This window comes from Siniperca chuatsi, linkage group LG5, assembly GCF_020085105.1.
Source record: "Siniperca chuatsi isolate FFG_IHB_CAS linkage group LG5, ASM2008510v1, whole genome shotgun sequence".
Lineage (NCBI taxonomy): Eukaryota > Metazoa > Chordata > Actinopteri > Centrarchiformes > Sinipercidae > Siniperca > Siniperca chuatsi.
In genome coordinates this window covers 16,150,724-16,171,897 of record NC_058046.1, presented here as the reverse complement: position 1 = coordinate 16,171,897, position 21,174 = coordinate 16,150,724, and the positions used below count along the sequence as shown (strand labels likewise).

The 21,174-nt window shown below is 39.1% G+C and overlaps 3 protein-coding genes across 4 annotated transcripts in view; 1 reads left to right on the top strand and 2 right to left on the bottom strand.

Moving 5' to 3' along the window:
• Window positions 1–336: 336 nt before the first annotated feature.
• On the bottom strand, window positions 337–5,254 carry LOC122876395 (arrestin domain-containing protein 3-like). Its single transcript, XM_044196689.1, has 6 exons — window positions 4,928–5,254; window positions 3,924–3,981; window positions 3,490–3,637; window positions 2,694–2,790; window positions 2,115–2,371; window positions 337–1,316 (listed from the first exon to the last, which is right to left on the bottom strand). The coding sequence occupies exons 1-6, from the start codon at window positions 5,181–5,183 to the stop codon at window positions 870–872; spliced, it is 1,263 nt and encodes a 420-aa protein (XP_044052624.1). The 5' UTR covers window positions 5,184–5,254; the 3' UTR covers window positions 337–869.
• A 421-nt stretch (window positions 5,255–5,675) lies between these two features.
• LOC122876394 (arrestin domain-containing protein 3-like) lies at window positions 5,676–10,325 on the bottom strand. The gene is made up of 6 exons (XM_044196686.1): window positions 9,941–10,325; window positions 9,218–9,275; window positions 8,898–9,045; window positions 8,104–8,200; window positions 7,160–7,416; window positions 5,676–6,949 (listed from the first exon to the last, which is right to left on the bottom strand). The coding sequence occupies exons 1-6, from the start codon at window positions 10,194–10,196 to the stop codon at window positions 6,329–6,331; spliced, it is 1,437 nt and encodes a 478-aa protein (XP_044052621.1). The 5' UTR covers window positions 10,197–10,325; the 3' UTR covers window positions 5,676–6,328.
• A 6,885-nt stretch (window positions 10,326–17,210) lies between these two features.
• LOC122876393 (E3 ubiquitin-protein ligase HERC2-like) overlaps window positions 17,211–21,174 on the top strand; it is a 292,777-nt gene continuing 288,813 nt past the window's right edge. For both annotated transcript variants that reach the window (XR_006378068.1, XM_044196685.1), the window contains exons 1-2: window positions 17,211–17,323; window positions 19,847–20,027. Coding sequence is in view for 1 of the 2 variants with exons in the window: in XM_044196685.1 (XP_044052620.1) it covers window positions 17,291–17,323; window positions 19,847–20,027 (214 nt within the window). In the remaining variant the exon portion in view is untranslated. The remainder of the gene's footprint in view (window positions 17,324–19,846; window positions 20,028–21,174) is intronic.

Sequence of the window (21,174 nt, the reverse complement as noted above, 5' to 3'; positions counted from 1 at the left end):
ATCAAAATAAATAGATTCAGTGGACTTAGAAATATTCAAACCATAGCCTATTCCCTATACCCTCCCTATATCTCTGACCCTTTATTCACCTACGAGCCAGGACGCAGACTGAGATCCTCTGGGAGAGCATTGCTAGCCATTCCATGGTCTAGGCTGAAAACCAGAGACAGGGCCTTCGCTGTCAGGGCCCCTACACTTTGGAACAGTCTGACACAGGAGATCAGGCTTGCAGAGTCAAGCCCCTGTTTTATCTCACTTCTTATTTTTATCTTTCATTTTATTTTGATTTGTTTGTGTGTTTTATATTGATTGTTGATGAAAAAAGTGCTATACAAATAAAGCTATTATTATTTTTATTTCAGTAAATTAAACATTTCACAGCCAACAAAAAGCCAACAACAAAGTTCCCTTTTGTCTGCAACTCTACAGTAACTTGTTCTGTGTAAAACATTTGATGTTTTGTTTACCACTGAAAACCATATCCATTGGTTTCCACCTTGGTAAACTTTAAGCTTGCATACAGTAGAGAAGAAAACTAGTTAAGTTAAAGGGTATAAAATAATTTGCTGTGCATTGCCATTAATGAATAAACATCTGTATTAAAAGTAAGCAAGTGAAGTTTTACATAAATTTAATCTAACAAATCCCCCCCCCCACACACACACACACACAGTGAAATGAATGTGGGGCAAAGACAGGTCATGTTGGTTCTACATTAGAACACACACACTTTGTACATATGAAATATTTTCCATATACAACATACAGTAACTGTAAAAAATGTTAAACAATAGTACAAATACAGAATACAGTTTCACAGCAAATATGTACTTTACTGCTCAAATGCCCTTAACTTCTATTTTTGAAGCTCAGCTTTTGGGATCTGACCCAGTCCTACCGAAAGTGTCATGAGAAGAGGGGAAAAGGGACGTATAGGTTGGAAGTTCTTCTCCCTGTTGAAACAGAGGTGGAGCAGTAGGGGCTTGATGCTGCACTGAAGGTGATGGAAAAGCTGCAGTTGGAAAACCATATGGAGCGGCCTGTTGTGGCCACTGATTATTATAGCCACTTGTTGTGTTCGCAGGTTGAGTGGGATCTGGTGCTGGGTATCCATAAGCACCTGGACCTGTGGGTAGAGGATAAGGTCCAACAGGGAAGGCAGGGGGAGGGAAGTCGCTGTAACTTGGCCCCCCAACAGCCCCAGCTGGGTAAGGCCCCACAGCCTCACCAGGCTGAAGGGTAGCAAAGCTAGAAGGTACGATGATCACTGGAAGGACCACTTCTGGATCAATGGCAAACTTGATGTCCAAATATACCTGGGAAACAGAAACATCAAGAAGTAAAATCTGTCTACATCAGAAATTATTTGGATCAAACTGCCATTCACAGAACTAGTAATTAAGCTGATTGTGCTGTCTGACAGATAAACAGGATTATTATCTGTTATTATACTGTAAATGTTCATACAGCATCTTATACTGTAATTTTATATGCTGTTGTGCTGTGATGTTGTTTTAAATTTCTAATGATTGTTAAAGCGTGTGATTTAAGACAAGAATTGTCTGTGCTGCAATTACTTGGGGTATGCGATTCTGGAGAAATCCAATACCATGACAAATACCATGGTTAGCAAACTGTCCCTACAGTTGCTGCTGCGAAGCTAACAGCCAGGGAGGACGAGATGGTTTCCCAGAGCCAGCACACCAGCTCCAGACAGCGATACTCACAACTCTCCTGCTACTATAGCTAACATCACAACAACAGCATATCTTGGCAAACTAGAAAGTAAGCTGAAGGTCCGTGGGCAAGTCATTTAACGTTAACTGACACAAAAATCATGGCTGGGATGGCTGGAATAGTGTTGTGTGGCTCGGTCCGAGCCACTTTGTTTATTTCCCATTTACAGAGCCAGGGCTGTGTACAAACACCAGAGGTTTTTTTTCAGCGCATACACTGAACAGACAGCTAGTGTAGTGTGAGGAGATATTTGCTGAATTTGACAAAAAGACGTGTACTGGATTAGAATCGCATACTCCCACCTTTAACCGACAGTATTCGCAAACAAAAGCAATTAATTCATTTCTGAGTTGATGTAACATTACATTATTACATACCTTGAGGTAATAGTCAACTGAGAGGATTTCACAATTATGGAGAGTGTGGATGACATCGGCAGGAATCTTCAATTGGCAGGAGACAGTTTCCTCTGAGTTCAGTGTGATAGTGTCCCCAACCATTTTGCATAGACTTTTGTCACTGGTATTAGTGGAGCCACTGGCGCGATACACAGTTTTCTGCTGTAAACTGAATTTGGGCCTCATTTTTTTGGAAGAGGAGTTGTGGATTTTGGCAAAAACAGATAAAGTGTCACCTAAAAACAAATCAGAACATCTAAATATGCATTTTTTTCTTTCTGGAATAATGTCACACGTAATAAAAAATATTATACATTACACATACACATACTGGATGTAAGTGCTTTATAAACTTGTTAATAAAAAAATATACATATATAGAGAACTTGTAGAAACTTGTATTGAGATGTGACAACCACATTAATACCTGAACAACTTCCATCTGACTTAATAATGAAAATATGTACAAAGCTGTAAACATCTGTTATCATCTGACAATACACTGCATTTCATGTCTCGACACTTGGTGGTGTTCCTAGTAAACTAGAGTGACTTTACCTGGACAGCAAACATTTCTGTTAACGGTAGCAGACATTTCGACCTGTCCTTTGGAGAAAACCCCCATCTTTTTATCCACTGAACCAGAGTTGGGACACTAGAACAAATCATACAGACATTCGTTCATATTAGCTCAATGCCTCATATGGTTGAAATTCAAAGTCCAGGAGAAAATACTGTCGTCTTGCTATTAACCTTTGGATTAAGCCATCCTGGCTCGGGTTAACACCATAAAAAGTAATCTCTTCAACATCTCAAAATGAATCCTCCCTGACCAGGTTTAAGATGGGGTTGAGCAATACTGTATGCAATAAGCCATACAATCAAATCAGCCATTTCACTCTTTTCACTCCCAGCTCCACTCCTTTCAGTGGCACACACTCCATTTTCTGTTTATTCAATCAACCGGTTCTGTTACTCAACATGTAACACGTCATATATCGCACAAACTCTGATTGATCAACTGATTATGGAAGCTCCTGCTGCCTGCCTCCTCCCCATTATATTTAAGTATAGTACACTGTTATGTTAGCATTTTCTCCATGGCAGACTTCAAGAAACTTTGTTCAGACACATTCTGTATTAAACTGTTTTCACACTTAACTCTTTATTGTTGTCTTTCCCTCAATCCCTCTTTTCAATTCTTTTAACTGTCTCTTTAGTCATGTGACTTCTTATTGTAAATATTTTCCTTTTTAGCAGCTACAAGCCAGTTTAAGTGTTGCAAAAGTTCATTTGGAAAATGGAAGTAGCTGTATCACATTCATAACATGTATCACTGTAGTGTCCCACTTACCATTACTTGGCTAGAGTGTGGAAAGGACTTTGACACAAATTTGAACTCTTTTTGTACTTTAGTGGGCCACCGCCAGCTCCTGGACATCTTTGCTTCAAGCATGTAGACAATCTTTCCATGAAACCCCTTGAAGGATGACGGCATGTCCCTGTAAGACAGAACCGGTCCACAAATGCAGTTATTTGTAAGAGCAAAAGATGACGCAGTACTAGATTAGATTTAGATTCAACTTTATTGTCATTACACATGTACAGTACAAGGCAACGAAATGCAGTTTAGGTCTAACCAGAAGTGCAATAAGCAAGTGCAGGATATAAAGTATGTGCATAAATGCAGGATAGAGGAGTATTATGAAAATATTTTACAAGTGGTACTATGGACATTATATACAGATGGCTACTAGCTACTGCTAGATGCTAGAAATTCTCACTTACCCCTGTGGGATTTGAAACCTGAATTTAAAGCAATGGACTCCTTGGGAAAGTACTGTGCCTGAAAAAGAAATGGGAATGATTAACACTTCCTGTACAGACCTTCCAAACGACAGAGCCTTTATTTACTGAGCTGGAGATTTGCGAGCTTCATGTGGTTCTGGGAAGTTCACGTGCAAATCAACTTCATTTATAGGTAACATCATACAAGTAGATAACATTTTAGGCAGAGGCATCATGCAAGCGGGGTACAATTAGAGCAGCAGGTATGGGGTCCTTTCCCAGAAAAAAAAAAAAAGAAAATAATGACTCAATTTTCTGCAATTTTAAATGTATATTCAAAGACTTTGGGGGGCTTATTTTAAAACTTCACTACATCAGTTTTTGTAGCTCAGTAATCTCCCACTTTATATTAGGGTAAATACCTTGAGATTTTCATGTCAATTATTTGTGCTATTATGGTTATTGACTCACTTATCACTTCTACACTGCTGCCACTTTTCTTGAAGAAAGCTAAATCTTGTCTGCTTCACCCAAAAATCTTAAGGGGCATAAACTTGACTCATAATATAAAATGAGCATAAGTACATATTGTAAAAAAAAATAATAATAATAATAATTAATAAAATAAAATATTAAATAAATATAAAAAATCCAGACATCCAAAATATGGTGGGGCATTTTGTGCATACAGATTGTTATCAACACTGCAGAAATTATTTATAAATTACAAATATTTTACTATATCTTTTAAAATAGCGTATCTAGAGGAATAATGGTGTTGGACGATGTATACTTTACAATAAACACGTGACAAGCAGACAGTGGAAAGATCCTCAGCCATCAGTATTGAAAGCCGTATGGGTGAAATACAGCCACATATCATTTACAAGGAGGGCTATAAAAATGTTATAGTACCGTCTTATCAAACTAACGCCCATAATTGAAAACTCTTAAGTGTTAAGATGATCAAGTAAATGAAAGTGCCTACACACTATTTGATCTACCTTTATCATTTCCTGCAACTAAGTTTTCTTTGAGTTTGAAGTATCTCCTGTGCGCACTGTAGGATCTCTCGTCGTCTCCACTTCCTTCTGTCCAGTGGACGTTCGCGTCCCCTTTGGCTTTCAGGAAAAGGCTCTTCACTTTGGTTTCTTTTTTCAAAGTGAAAGTGAGCGTGCCTGTTATAGTATCTCCTTCGGAAAAGGTGTCCTCTTCGTTGAGAGCTTCATAAGTTATACTGAAGTCGTTTATAGGAGACATTTTCGATGTACCGCTCAAACTCGTCCTGTTTCCCACTACTTTTATCAACACAACATGAAGTGAGCCTATTGGCTGACTAGCTCTGTCAGCTATGTGTGGCTCCGCCCATCATGACAAGCGGTTAAAACTGTTATTACAACATACCTTTAAGCAATCCACGTATCATAACGTCATAGTAAGCAGCACGCTGTTCAGGTTTACACAATTTGAGGTGACTATTTGGTATATAAAACTGAGTTAAAGGAATCTTATAGTGTACAAGAATAGCACTACGGGTCAATTATTAGGCTATTTAACTGGTGAAATTTCTAATTATTTTATCTAAAAAGAGAAAAAGAAATAGATGTATCTTTGATAAAATGGAAGAGATTAGATGACAGATTATTTGCCAAGAGCTGTGCTACCTAGTCATGCAGGCGTAGAAATTAAAACATACAACGAATTAAGTAGTTCTAACAAAGCGTTCACACTCGCATTGAAAGATTCCCAGAGAAACTTTACCTGACAGTTCTTTATTCAGAGAAAACACAGGCAATTTGTGAGTATAACAAATCAGGTTTGCAAAGTATTGTGCAATAAATTGACAGAAGTAGCTGTCTCATGTTAAACTCCCCAGACTTGAAAATACAGGGGAAATATATATTTGGCCTCTTAGTTGATTGCTTTAATAAAAAATAAATAAATAAAAAAAAGTTTTTTTTCTTGATAGAGTGTATGTTGGCCAGTTTTTTCAACTAGCCTCCAAACAGAAGAGTGAGGTAGAGAGAGTAGGTATAAACGATAACACTGAAAAACTGATCAGTCTAGGACATTTGAGTTGAACAAGGCACATAAAATACAGTGTACCCTGATGGCTGAGGTTTGAGTAATACTGTTGCAGCTGGACAAAGCCAATAAGCAACCTGAACTGACCAGAAAATAACTATCACATACAATGCAAAAGTCATATTTTTGTATACAATTGTTTACATGCAAACAGTAAATATCGCACATTATGCCTTTTTCATTTTAAATGCACACTTCTAATTTAACAACACGAATAAAGCGTTAAAGACACTATTTAGGTGACTGGATTGCACATTTTTAACTATTAGCATTTTACTTCATAATTAATAAACTGATTCAGTCATTAAGCATACATTCTATTATTTTGCATCAGATTTTTCAGTAGTAGAAGACGGGAAAAGGACTGAATAAGCTGGAGGAGCTTCATCCGATTGAGACAGGAAGTCTGTGTTCATCATTGGTGCAGAAGGCAGCAGGTTGTATGCGGGAGCAGGTGGAGATATGTTAAATGGTTCAAAAGAGGGTAATGGGTGGATCTCTGGGGCGCATGGGGGTGGGTGAAATGTTGGGGCAGTAGGCGGAGGGTGAAGCACAGTAGACGATGATGAAAATGGAGATCCATACGGAGAAGCCAGCTGTAGCACTGGGTTATTGTAGCCCCCACTCCCGTGTGCCGACTGAGCAGGGTACACACCTGGTGGACCAGCATACACCAGTGGGTTATCTGGGTACACAGGTGGTGGTGCTGAATACCTTTGGGCTCCTGGGTATCCATAACTGCCTGAATGTGGGGATGCAGGATAAGGACCCATAGACACTGCAGGGGGAGGGAAGTTGCTGTTGCTTGGGCCCACAACAGCCCCAGCTGGATAGGGACCCACAGCCACACCAGGGTGAGGGCCAGGAGCTAAGTCAGGAGGAAAAATTACCACAGGGAACATGACCTCTGGATTGGAAGCAAAGCTGATGTTCAGGTACACCTGAGAAAAAATAGGACCGCCTCATTAGCACATGATGCTTTACTTATAAAATAGAATAGCAAGACGGTCTGACAGTCACAACACATTTGGTAAATCTTTATTTATATTTATGGGTCAACAGTTTTATAAAATCAGTTAAAAAATAGCTCTGTCAATGGACTTAGCTTAGCGTGCTTTACCATAAAGATACACTGTGACACCGTTGCATACCTTTAAATGGTATTCCACTGAGATAATGTTACAATTCTGGATCGTGTGCACCTGATCACGAGGAATCGTTATTGCACATTTAACCTCCTTCTGTGTTTGGGGTTTAATACAGTGGTCAACCACTGTGTGGACAACATTGCCCTCATGTTTGGTATTGCTGTTGGCACGGTACACCACATCCTGGATTAAACTGAATTTGGGTGTCATATCACTGGATGAGGAATTGCTGATTTTTGCAACAATTGCCATGGTTTCACCTATGAGGAGAACAACATAATTTTTAATTAGTGATTTATTCTAATTCAAGTGCCACATAGGAAAGTGTACTCCAGAATGTGTATTATATAAATATAGAAAAAAATGTATTATTATTGCACAACTTCCTCATGTTATATGAACGTTGCTGAAATGCTAAACCCCACCCACTTATTACTCCATGCCTGTTATCTGAAAGCACTACTGTAAATCTGGAAATAACACAGTGACTATAAACATGATCTTTCTTTCATGCTTTACTAAAATCATCACTGACAACAGACCATTTTCATGGCAGACATTTTAGCATTTTAAGCATAGGTGTAAGCCAGCATGCACAATACTAGGGCACTGGAAAGGACATATCTAAATGGAATGCAGCTGTTATTAATGTTATTAGTTACACCTGTGTTTATCCTGTGATGACATGTCAAAATGTCTATCATGAAAAAAGACTGTACAGTGCATTCAATTTATTTATTGTTGGCAAAAGTAATAAGCCGGATAAGACAATTCAGAACTATAATTTCAATAGCATTACTGCATATTTGATTAAAATAGTTTGCTATTTTGCAAAACAGTGGCTTGGCAATCATCACATGACAAAAAATGTTTTTCAGTATCTGCCTTTAGCAGAAGATCTCCTTCCATGACATGAAACTACCATGTTTGAAGAGGAATTTTACTACCTGGGGCATAAGCCCTCCTGTCAACGATGACATCCATGTGCACATTTCCTTTTGAGAAAAATCCCATCTCTTTGTTTGTTGAACCAGCTTGGTGTAACTAAAATGCAATAAACATGGAAACCAATTACTTTTGATTCACTAAGACAATACAGTACATGATTAAGTATTACAGTTATAAAGCAAGGCAAGATACCCAGGTTCTCAGGACCAGGAGTGATTATCACCACACTACCCTTTGAATCTATCTGGCTACTGTATATGTATGTATGACAGTTTTCACTGGAACGCCTATCTACAGAAGAAATAGTATCTATGAAAACTGTCCAAAGTGAGGTCTGTAAATTATCCAAAGTAACTGGGACATTGTTTCTGCAAAAACACATTGCTGTTGAGAGCAACACAAATTCAAATCCAAATTTTAATAGGCCATTTTCACAGGAGACATTTTGACTTGTCATAGCAGGAAAAGCACATGTGGAGCTAATGCTGTTAATGATGGATCTGTTCTATTTTAAGTATTCCAGTAAGCCAAACCTGTGAAAGAGCATGGTAAATTAGAAAAAAAGTTTGGGTGAACTGTATAAAACCTATATTTTTATAGTCTGTTTCTCTTCTCAGCTACGCCCCCTGATGAAAAGTGCTGCATCCAAGAAAAGGACTGCTGGCACCCACTGTAACATCACATTACAAAACTCAATCTCCACCTACTATACTGTGGATGGAATAAGTGGATATAATTTCTGTCAAGTGACATATCAGAGATGTGTGTATCTATGTTTCAATATTTTACACACCATCAGAGATTGAATGTTTGGAAAGGACTTGGAGACAAAATGTATCTCTTTTTCTACTGTACGGTCCATCCTCCAACTCCTGGACAGCTTGGCTTCCAGCTTGTAGACAATCTTTCCATGACTCCCCTTGAAGGATGAAGGCATGCTTCTGTCATGGAGAACCAGCAGATTAATGTTATGTAATCTGAAGTGAATTAACATCAGTTTATGGAATGTGCAGGAGTAGGTTTTTTGTTGCATATTTGGTCTGGTTTGTTAAAAGCAATTACATTGTGAAAGTGCGAACATTATGTTTTGGTAAACTGTCTTACTGTACTTACCCTGGTGGTATGTTAAAGCTGAATTCATAGACATGGGTTCCTTGGGGAATTACAGTGTCTGAAAGGGAAAGGATTTTGGTGTTAATACTGACAGTAATCTACTGCCATTACTAGTGACTACTAGGCTACTATAAATAGCAAAGAATGCAGCGGTGGAAAGTAAATAAGTACTTTTACTTAAGTACTTAAGTACAATTTGAAGATACTTGCACTTTTTATATTACCATTTAATGTTTCTACTCCATTGCACTTAATTTCAATAGTATACATTCTGTCCATGACATTAATGTAACAGCTATAATTTAGTCACTTTGCACTGTTATGTAATAAACTACAACCAGCTATAACATTACTGATGCTTACACATAAATGTCTCAGTAATAACATTCCAACAGTTTAAAGTATATAACAATATTTAAAAAGGGAAGGGGCATTTTGCACAATGCGTAAATTTGGTTTTATATTTTAATAATATTCCAGATAATACTTTTACTTAAGTTTTGAGTGTGGGATTTAACTTGTTTTTATATTGTGTGGTATTGCTATTTTTTTTTAAGTAAGGGCTATGAATGATTGTGTCATGACCATCACTGGACAAAAAGAAACGAGAAAACAACACAAACGAACAATCAGGGAGGAAACACTATAGAATGCCTACACTATGTCAGTTTTAACTTAATGGGTTAAGGCATGCATAACTAAAGTTAATCGCCCACCACCTACCCTTAGTATTCTCTGGGATTAAAAACTGCTTCAGTTTGAAATATCGGTTGTGTGCAGAGTACGTGTGGGTGCGATCGCCGCTCTTTTTCGTCCAACGCACATCAGCGTCTCCTTTAGCCTTAACAAACAGGCTTTCAACGGTGGTCTCCTTTGACAACGCCAATGTTACTTTTCCAGTTACAGCGTCTCCCTCCGAAAACGTCCCGTACTCATTCAGCGCGTCGTAAGTCATCGTTAAGCTTTGAATTGCAGGCATTGTCGTAGAGGAGCTTAAGTAAATGAAGACTTAGTTAAATGAATAAAGAAAGAATATGATCGACCGCTAATTTCCAAACGTTTTCACTGCATGCTATTTTGTTAAGAGGACAACCATGGCGTCTGGAGTATGGGACAGGACACGCCCTACGGACGTCTGCTCAAAGACCTCTACTGCCATCCAATGTGCAAAGGAGAAACTGGGAGCTCATATTTGCAGACCACTCTGTGCAAAAGCGAATTGCAATCATTCAAAAGTAAAGGTACGGAGCCCCCTGGAGGTCAATCACGAAAAAATAGTGATGTGGAACTTCGTGCGCACAGGTGGCGAAACTGAGCACAGACACTGAAGAATTGTGTGCGCGCACTGCGCTCAGATGAAAAAACTGGGGTAAACATTATCTGGAGGCGATTACTGAAGACGCGTTCATGTGAACCACATACTTCCGATATGGGCTTCTGACCTTCAGGATAAAAGGATAGTTGAATTAAATAGTTTTAAAGTAATTTATTTATGTTATATAGGCCAATCATTACATGGCGATAGATTTGTCTCAGTATTATTTGTGTGATCAGATCGACAATCCGTGTGTAAATGCGTAATATAAATATAAAACACCTTCTACAAATATAAAAAATAAAAAGATTTGTAAACTCACAAAAATATTTGCACAAAACCATAAGCACAGAGTGTCAAAAATTGGGAGAATATTTAATGCAAATAAATAATATGTGAGGATATACAAGACTGGGTATTTGACATTTCATTTCTCCCCTAACATTTGTACAAAAACTCCAGTGAGTGGCTTAGCCTTATTGTCATTCTACTATGTGGATCATATTATAGTATTTTTTGGTTACATTACATTTCATGGTTTCATTAAGCCGCAATTATAAATAATACTGCATCATAGTATTCACATATAAAAAACCAAAAGAACTACACCTTCCTGCTTTTATTCTGAAGGCCTGACGCCTATTCCAGAAGGCTTCAAATTAAAAAAGAAAAAATGCAATTTTAGTAAATTGCAGCTAAACATTATTTTCTTCAAATGTTGACTATTCTCTTGAATTTACCATAAATATTTAACAGATATTTACCAGTGGTAACATTGCAACTTTCTATTTTGAATAATCCGTTTTCTTTTTCTTTCAATTATTCTGTGGATTGGGGTGTCCTAGTCACTCACCTACCTGTTTATGGGCATCAGTTAGCTGGTCATGAAGGATTATGTTGACCCTTATATAATTCATACATTCACGATCAGACATATTTCTATCTAATACTAGTGTGTGAACTGAATTTCCCCAGGTGTGCTAAGAGTGAAAGAGAGTTGGGTGGGAGACCACCTAATGCGCATGTCAGAGCCCACGGTCAAGAGGGAGAGCCCTTTGCGCGGCGCTCCACGTAGGACCAGACTATAGACTGTACCAGACAGCATCTCCTCATGGACTTACTTCCAGATTTTTGTAAGTCGTATTAACCTGTTTTATTTTGAGTAATAATATATGTAGCTACACTGGTCCCATGGAATAATGGCCACGCATCATACAGATGTCTTTTGAATTTTTATTTTATCTCTCTCTCTCTCTCTCTCTCTTTCGTGAGCAGACACCGTGAAAACTACAAGAAAATAAAGACATGAAAGGTTTCAAGTATATATCTCTGTCATTTGAAAGTCTCTCAAGCTAGTGTCCGTTGCTAACAGGCCCAAACACGTTAGCACAACAGAAATGCGATGAAATAAAATTAGGCTACTGGAATGTATCACATTATCCATGTTAAGGCACATTACACAACATTATATACACATATAAAACAAATCAAAGACAATTAACGTGTGCGCCTCTTGGACCAAGTGCAGAATAAGGTTATTTTGGGGCTGTATGTTTTTCCTCTGCATCCACGCTGGTTCTTACCCATAATGTCACTTTACCCCTTAACTCAACTCTAGTCATGTGACCCATTACGCTCTTCTTAGTACATAAAAATGAAAACCTTACATAAAAAAAAATTCAATTTTTACCCAAGCATCATTTTAAGGTGTTACATTTTAGACAAATTTTTTTTTATCAACATAACTCTTTAACATCTAATTTATTTAACATTTTAAATACCTTTTAATGGCTGTATGAACTCTAATAGTCATAAATTTATGACAAACATCTTAATGAAACATGTCTCTGAGACAGTTACATTCCCACCAAGTTATGTTCCCTTATGATTTATGATAACCTTTAAGCAAATATTTGAATAAATCTAGTGACTTTCAGAACCAAGAAACTTAGGTCAAGACTGATATTTTATACTCTTTTGTTGTTTAGAGATCAGTTCATTTGGAACACACTTTAGTTGTTTTCTACAAGTACAACTAATTTATGAATAGGACGTTCAAGAATGGATGGATTAATGAGTTGTTGACCCTCTTTCCCTAGCTTTCTATTTCCTTTTTGTATTGTAGCTTTTCGCACCAGTTCATCTTCATCTTAACTAACATCAAGTACTCTTCCAAGTCTCCACTCATTGCGGGGAATCTCTTCCTCCTTGACAATGACAGTGTCTCCAATCTTCACATTTCGTCTTGACGAGTGCCAACGTTGTCTGAGGGTGATGTTTGCAAGATATTCCTTTGTCCATCTACTCCAGAATTGCTGCTAGATATTGTACTCTGCGCCACCTTTTCCTGGCATACACATCTTCTCTCACAAATTTTCCTGGTGGAGGCAGTGGGACAGAGGTTTTCATGATGAGTAAATGGTTCGGGGTAAGTGGCTCTAGGCCTTTGGGATCATTGTTGCTGTCAGTGGTGAGTGGGCGGCTATTTATAATTGACATGGCTTCATAAAAGAATGTTCTCAAAGAAGCATCATCTAATCTTCCAGCACTCTGTGAGAGGACCCAGCTTAGGACGCTCCTAACTGTCCTGATCTGCTGTTCCCAAACACCTCCCATGTGACTGGCATCAGGTATGCTCATTATGAGGTCACATTGTTTTTCGGCCAGGTTAGCAGTCAATCTGTCTTTGTCCACTTCTCTTAAAGCCTTATTCAGTTCATTTTTTGCCCCAACAAAATTTGTCCCTTGATCAGATTTGATTTGTCTTACAGCTCCACGGATAGCTATAAAACACAGCAAGGCATTTATGAAGGCATCAGTTGATAGATCTTCCAATATTGGCCAAAACAATGGTTCAAAACAATCCATTCCACAGTAGGAGAATGGTGGCGAGGGATCAATACAGTTAGCAGGTAGATCCGCCATCTTTTGCTTTTCTGTTGGCCTGCAAGCTCTCCTGCATGCAACGTATTGCTTTATGTGGTTCGCCACAACCTTGCTGCCACCAACAATCCAGTAACCATTTGCTCTCAGCTCATTAAGGGTTTGTCCTCTGCCTTGGTGCTGAGTTTTTTCATGGCAGTAACTTAAGATCAGATGTGTGACCACACCATCTCTTGGTAGGATTACTGGATGCTTCAAGTCCAGAGGCAAGGAAGCCTTCTTTAATCACCCTCCTAACCTGAGAACACCATCTTTCAATACTGGGTCAAGCTGGAATAATTGATGGCTATGTGGCAATTTGCCATGACTCAGTACTTGCATTTCCTCTTTGAAGGCATCTTCTTGTGCCAATTTTACAAGCACAACACTGGCCTTTCTTCTGTCTTTGACATTTATAGGTTCTGCTATTTTGGCTCTGTTTGCTATTTGCTGGATCCAAGCAGCAACATTCAATGCTGTATGCCATTTTGAGAACCGCTTAAGTCTCTCCAAAAAATTGCCCTCTTTACTACTTTTGTTTGTAGTACTTGTGTTGTTTTGACTTCAGGATCACCCACCAGAAGCTCTGAGATTGATTTTGGTGGGGCAATCTCTCTTTCCCACAGGAACTTGGGTCCAGTAAGGCAGTTTGAACTAATCAACTCTGCCACCTTGAGGCCTCTGGAAGCATGATCCGCCAGATTTTGATCAGTGTTGACATAATACCACTGTGCTGGGTCAGTTATTTCTCTGATTCTTTGGACTCTATTTGCAACGAAAATGTTAAACCTTCGGGCTTCGTTGTTAATGTAGCCCAAGACTATCTGCCAATCTATCCAAAAATACTCTTGATCAATGTTGAGCTCCAGCTCCTCCTTTAGCATACTGCTAATTGCTGAGAAGACAACTGCAGCCATTAACTCCAGCCTTGATATGGTTGGTACTTTTGTGGGTGCAACCCTTGCCTTACCTATGACTAATGAGCAATGTACTTTGTCTTTACTCACCACTCGGATGTATGAGCACTGTCTGTACCCATGGCTACTCGCATTCGAAAAGTGATGCAGTTCAATTTTCTGGATCTTCCCCAGGTTTTCAGGGGCAAAGCATCTTGGAATCTGGAGTTTTTGCAGATTCTCTAGATCATTCAGCCAGCTCTCCCATTGTGGCATTAATTCTCTGGGAAGTGGTTTGTCCCATCCAATGCCCCTTTGGCACATTTTTTGCAGTACTTTCTTTCCCAGAAAGAGGAATGGAGCCAGGAAGCCTAGTGGGTCGAACACAGAGGCTACAGTCGAGAGGATTCCCCGCCATGTCGCTGGTTTCTTATCCAGGGTGACTTTAAAGGAGAAGGTGTCACTGTCCACACTCCACTTTACTCCAAACACGGTCTGGACTGAGAGTTCATCATAACTGAGATCCACATCCTGAACTCCACTAGCTCGCTCACTGCCTGGAATTGACTCCAACATGTCTCTGTTGTTAGAGATGAACTTGTGGAGGTGTAATCGCCCCTTCTCACACACTTTTTATGCTTCTCACACTAGTTTGATGGCTACATCCACAGATTCAACACTGATGATACCATCATCAACGTAGAAATTCTTCCTAATGAAGTTGGCTGCTGAGGGATGCTCTTTTTCATTTTGGCTTGCAAGATACGTAATTCCATAATTTGCACAGCCAGGAGAGAATGCTGCTCCAAAAAGATGGAGCTTAATGCGATATTCTTTTGGGTCTGAATTTGTATCACCATTTTCCCACCACAAAAAGCATAAGTAATCTCTGACTTCTTGGCTTACATGGAACCTGTGAAACGTTTTTTCTACATCACAGGTGACTGCGATTGGGTGTTTGCGGAACCTGCAGAGCTCTCCTGTCAGCCCATTTGTGAGATCAGGTCCAATTAATAAGTGATCATTCAGACCTGTGCCATCATGCTTGGCAGAGCAGTCGAATACAACCCTAATTTTTTCTGGCTTTCTTGGGTGATAAACCCCTTGGTGAGGAATATACCACACATCTCCTGCTTTGGGTTGGTATTCAGCTCCTTCTGCATCACCATCCTTGAAGACGCCTTCCATAAATTTAATGTAGTCATCCTTGAATTTGGGATTTTTCTCAAGTTTCCCCTTCAGGTGCTTCAGCCACACCAGAGCCAGCTGCTTAATTTCTGGCAGTTGCGGGCGTGTCTTAAAGGGAAGGGGCATTTCCAGGTGTCCATCTGTATTCTGGCGTATTCCTTTATTCAGTAATTGCATGAACTGTATGTCATCTTGTGATATGCTCTTTTCCCTATGGTAGGTATCTTTGTAGTCTCCTTCGAGGGCTCTAATGACAGTGGCTGGTGTCGATGGTGGAAGTTCCTTGACATATACACGATGGCATAGACCTGTCACTTCTGTTGACTTTGCGACTCGTGGTGAGCTGCCGACAATGGTCCAACCCAGGTTAGTCTTGATGGCATACGGCTCATCGTCACCTCCTGTGATGACTTGTCATGGTGCCAAGGCCCTGGAGCAGTCGTAGCCAATCAACAGTCCTACGTCACACTCCATCAGCTCTGGTATTTCCTGTGCTCTTCATTTCAGATGTTTCCACATTTTGGCGGTTTCAGTGGTTGGAATGTGGCAACGTTCAAGTGGGATTTAATCTCTGGTATAGGCAGGTGGCAAGTTGATAAAGCTTTGTGAGGAAAACCCTCTAACTCTAAGCCCCCCTAATTCTTTCACTCTGATTTTTCTCAAGTTTCCCCTTCAGGTGCTTCAGCCGCACCAGAGCCAGCCGCATATTTTCTGGCAAAACAGGAAATGCACTCTTGAATTTGTTTGTTGTTCGGGCTTCAATATAAGTGAATGGAAAATGGAGTGAATATTCATATACCTGAAATGAAATGTGACCATGACATTAAGAGGTTAATGCCGCGTTCACGTCCTATGGCATGGATAGGGAAGATTCCCATGTTAATGACTTGTGAAGTGTTCATGACATCAAGACAGTTGTATGATTGCAGAGTTGGTCGTGTGAGAATTACAATACTGTACATTGACAGTATAGGACCATATCCATTAAATGTGGGTTTAATTACATTGAACAATGGTCTCAGGCTGATGTGAGGCATCTGTATTTATTTTGTTATCAGGCACTTCCGTATTAGTCTGTGACAAGTCGGATATATTGGACTTTTCAGAAAAATCAGAGTTTCCCAGTCGTAATTATGACCTGGAAGTTGTGTGAATGCAATTTACAAGTCGGAAACTCGCAATTACGAAAACTCTGATATGACATGAACGTGGCATGAATATTTCGATTTTTTTGTACACTAGCTGCTAAAACAGAATACTATGACGCTTAGTGTACATAGTACACACTGTAAAGAATGAGTATGTAATGTGGATTTGCGACACACAGCTTTAACCTGCTCAAGTGACCTCAACACTTTCAAGCACATTAGAAAGTAAATAGGCAGATATGCATTGTAGGAGTCCACAGTCTCAGTCTTCTGTTCACTGTATGTGGTTAAAAGTTTTAAATTCTATCCAGTAACAATGAAATTACCATCATAATGTTGTGTGTGTTAGTGCCTTTCTAAAATACCTTGTCGCTTTCAAAGTTTGCCCCAGTTTAGATAATAATAAGCTAATCTCAATCAGCTGGTGTGCTGTCAACAGAAGGTGCTATGGAGACCGTTGCCCTGCCATTGTGGTGAGTGCAATGAGGGGAGGAGGGGGGAAATTAAGTCAGGGCCACAAGACAACCAGATGCGATCAATGTGAGAAAACCAACAACTGAAGTATAAAGGGAGAAAAGGAAGCGTGATATAAGAAGACACTGAAATGAAAAGTTCTTGTCCTTTTACATTGGCACAGGTTAGTTCCTGGTAGCTGTGTGCTGCTAAATGTGTTTCAGCCTTTTTTGTCTTGATGTTGTGTATGCTTTGTATCCAGAGTTACAAACCAAAACTGGTCTTTATGATCTGCATTTAGGCTTTTCTTTTATGGTAATATATGTGTAATTGCGGCAAGTAAGATTCCATCGCTTCACCTCATTGTTTAGTGGACAAACAGAAATAACATTTGACCAGAAAATATGTTGTGGTGCTAAAAAGATGTGAGGGTACTGTTCCCCCGAAGAGATTATAAATGCTTGTCCGGTGTGAATTTCTCATTGTTATTAAAAGTACAACTTGACACTGAAAGCCTTTTATACTTTATTGGATTCAAGTCAAAGAGTGCTCTCAGTCGAATGTCTAGATGTCTTTTCCTGAATAATTTCCCTTAATGTTGTTACCAGCTTTGGTTTAATTCATTGTTGTCTCTTATTTCTGTTGGTAAGGCCCGATTGAAAGGACATTATATGTCATGAACTCAGTTTATTTTTCCAAATAATGTAAAATACCCATTCTAAGAATGAGGCCTAGCCTATAAGTCAAAACAGTCAGAAGATAGCCTCTACAGTACAAAAACCAAACCTCAAGCTAAGTAAGTTCTGCAGAAAGCAAAACAACACAACATATGTAGAGATGTCATGAAAAATGTGTACAAAATGCTTTTGTAAAATCAGTAATATCATTTTTTCAGCAGAAGTATATGTTCAGGGCAGCAAGAAACAGCATCTCCAAATGGCATGACTGGATTTGTGGTGCGTAATGGACCAGGCTGTTGCTCACTGGCCTTTGAGTTCTCTTAATTATAAAGTCTTCAGGACACTTATAATAGAATCCCTGTCAAAATACAAAGCTCTTTAACTCTGGCAGCAAAAATAGTGTTTCAACTATTATTTTTTTCCTTTATTGAAAAATGTATTCACATGACAGAGCTGTTTTTCTAATTGTGTTTATTTCAAAATAATCTGGTACTCCTCTCCTTGATTAGTGGAGGTAGCAAATCATGGCAACAGCTTAACTGCCAATCACTTGTGAGCAGGAAACATATGAGTAAGTGTGGCAGAAATATGAAAGTAATTAAAAGTAAGAAAAGTGAGCAAATCAAATCCTGCTTAAGGCCCTCATTAAGCTAAGGACAGCCCTGCGTGCTTTGAAACTCATCTACATAAAACAGAGATGAAACTGCCTGTTAGGCAGCGCCTGATAACATTTGTCCATTATGGACTGCGGGGGGCCATCTGTAGCATAACAGCAGATGCGGCTTCATATCACACAAAGACCTCATTACTACAGTGCTGCTTGTTTCGTGAAGTTTCTTTGAAATTCATCAACAAATAACTACTATTGGACAGTTAATATACATTTTAAAATGTTGTGTTGAGCTGCATACTTGGTAAAAGTAAGCACTATTATAAAAGACTTGTTCTTTTGTAATTGATCTATTAATGGCAAAGACTTAAATCACATCCCTCAGTAGAAGCTCATTAATCTATGCCGTGTATGTGCTCCTAGTTGGATAGGTTGTATCCCTGCATTGGGAAAAAGGGTGCCTTGGTCAAGTCCAGTCTTTATTGAGATTAATGAACAGCTTGACATTTTTAGTCCTCTGTCTGAATCGATAATTTTAATACTCATGAGGGCCAATGGGGATCTAAGCTTGCGGAACACACTTTGTGGCCACAGGGCGCATGTTAAATGTCCAAGTGGTAATCAATGCGAAGAAATTAGCTATTGATCTCTTATAGTTTTGTAATAAGTTATCTATTGGTTTGCTCTTTTGGAAAATTCCAATATCAGTCGGATGGAATTGTGCTGGTAATATTGCTGTGGGGTGTGTGTATGTCTGTGTGTTCATGCACACACACCCAGCTTCCATGTGTGTTTGCGTGTGTGCTGGGTCACATTCTAATTAGCATAGAGGGCAGATTGTAAATAAACATGTTGAGGAGAATATTGGTGATCTGCATTAGACCCAAAGTTCATTACAAATAAGGCTGGGAATTTCAGGTTGGTTTTATTCAAGCTTAATGCTGACTAGAAGACCAGTATTTGTAAACAACAATTTTAAATGAAAACATTTCCACTATTTTTCATCTTACTGTATGTGGGACCACATCTTTCATATACAAATAGTGACGGATTATGACTCCAGTATCACTTGAACATCTAAAAATATATTTTGTATGTTTAATGGTGTGTGGGGTGTAAATGTAGGTCAATGTCAAATTTATTTATATAGCACATTTAAAACAACGGCAGCTGACCAAAGTGCTGAACAGGATAAAATACAAAACATGGTATGGTGATGAAAATCTACTGCTATATAAAAACTTGTTCAGGTCAGGAACTCCAGTTCCTAACCTGAGTTCTAACCTTAGAGAAAACTGATGTCACCCATATACACAGTTCTAGTTTATGAATAAAATGAAGTTAAAGTTCCAAGCAAACTTCGATTACCTTTACTATGTCACTAAAATGCATCCCTCTTCTTTGTCTGTGTTCCCAGGACTTACAGTGTGAGTTGGATATGAGTCTGCTTTGCTGGGATAGTGGGGAGCTTGGCCAGACCGGACATGGCAGGCCAGGGGACCTCGGTCCAGAGGCCCATCTGAGAGAGTTCACAGTGGCTAGGCTGGGCAGGGTGAAGCTGCTGGCATGTGGATTCAGTCACTCCATTGTGATTACAGGTACAGGTCCCAGTTCCCTTGTACACTGTTTTTTTTTTTTTTTTTTCTTTTATTGCACACTGTTATTGTCTAAATGCCATTCACTATTATGGTATGAGTTAATGCATTAGATTTTAATTTGGGTACCAAGCATGATTTTTTTTTGTGTGTGTGTGTTAGGTTGTGGTGCAAATTTTATGAGGGAAATGCATGTATTTTGTCATTTGTCTAGTATAGAGAAACATCGTTTAGCAGATTAATTTTGATGCTCACGTTGGTGTTTTTTATTCACTAATTCTTCACTGTCATTGTTTACCGAGTTTAAGTCTATAGTGCATCTCCAAACATAGAGTTGTGTTATGTTTCGGTAATGGAAGTTATTGGGACAAGCTACAATAACCAGTCTGATATACTGTACTCTAATATTGATTTGTTGAGGCTTTAGAATGTTTACAGAACAATTAGCTTAGGTAGACATTTGATCAAAGGATGTGTAAGCAACCAAGCCCATTGAATCCATTAGCAACCGCCATACATACTGCCTGGCATTTAATGGACATATTTGTCCAAACTACTTTGCAGTACCATGTAGGGCTGTCCTGAATACCATTTTTAGGGCTTTGGGGGCGGCGGGATATAACTGTCAAGGTTCATAGACAAAACAATTGTTTTTTTGCTAGTTACACTTCATAAATTAGCCTAGTGGCTAGCAAACTTTTCCTGTACTCATAGCTTTACAAATGATATATTATTTATATGTTTTCTTACTCACCGTTGGTTTAAGTCACTGCATCTCCCCACAGAACACCATGGTTGAATATCAGCGTAACAAGTCGTAGTCAATTCGAGTGACGTTCACTTTACCTGTCTCTCCTCTGCTCTGCTCCGTGTGCGTGTTTGGGGGCCTATCCGCCCCCCCAAAGCAGTCAACCTAGGGGAAACACTGCATTGCTGTCATCCTCTTGCGCTCTAAGGTGCCGTTTAATGTTAATAATGTTGGATTATTATTTCTTTTTTCATGGGCTATTTGGGATTTTTGGGGTAATGCATATATGATAATAAAAAACCCCAGCAGCATTTGAATACTGATTTGGACGTCGATTACCATGGCAGCGTTAGAAGCTTTGAAGCATTTGGGTCAGCCCTGGTACCATGAGTGTATGAAGTG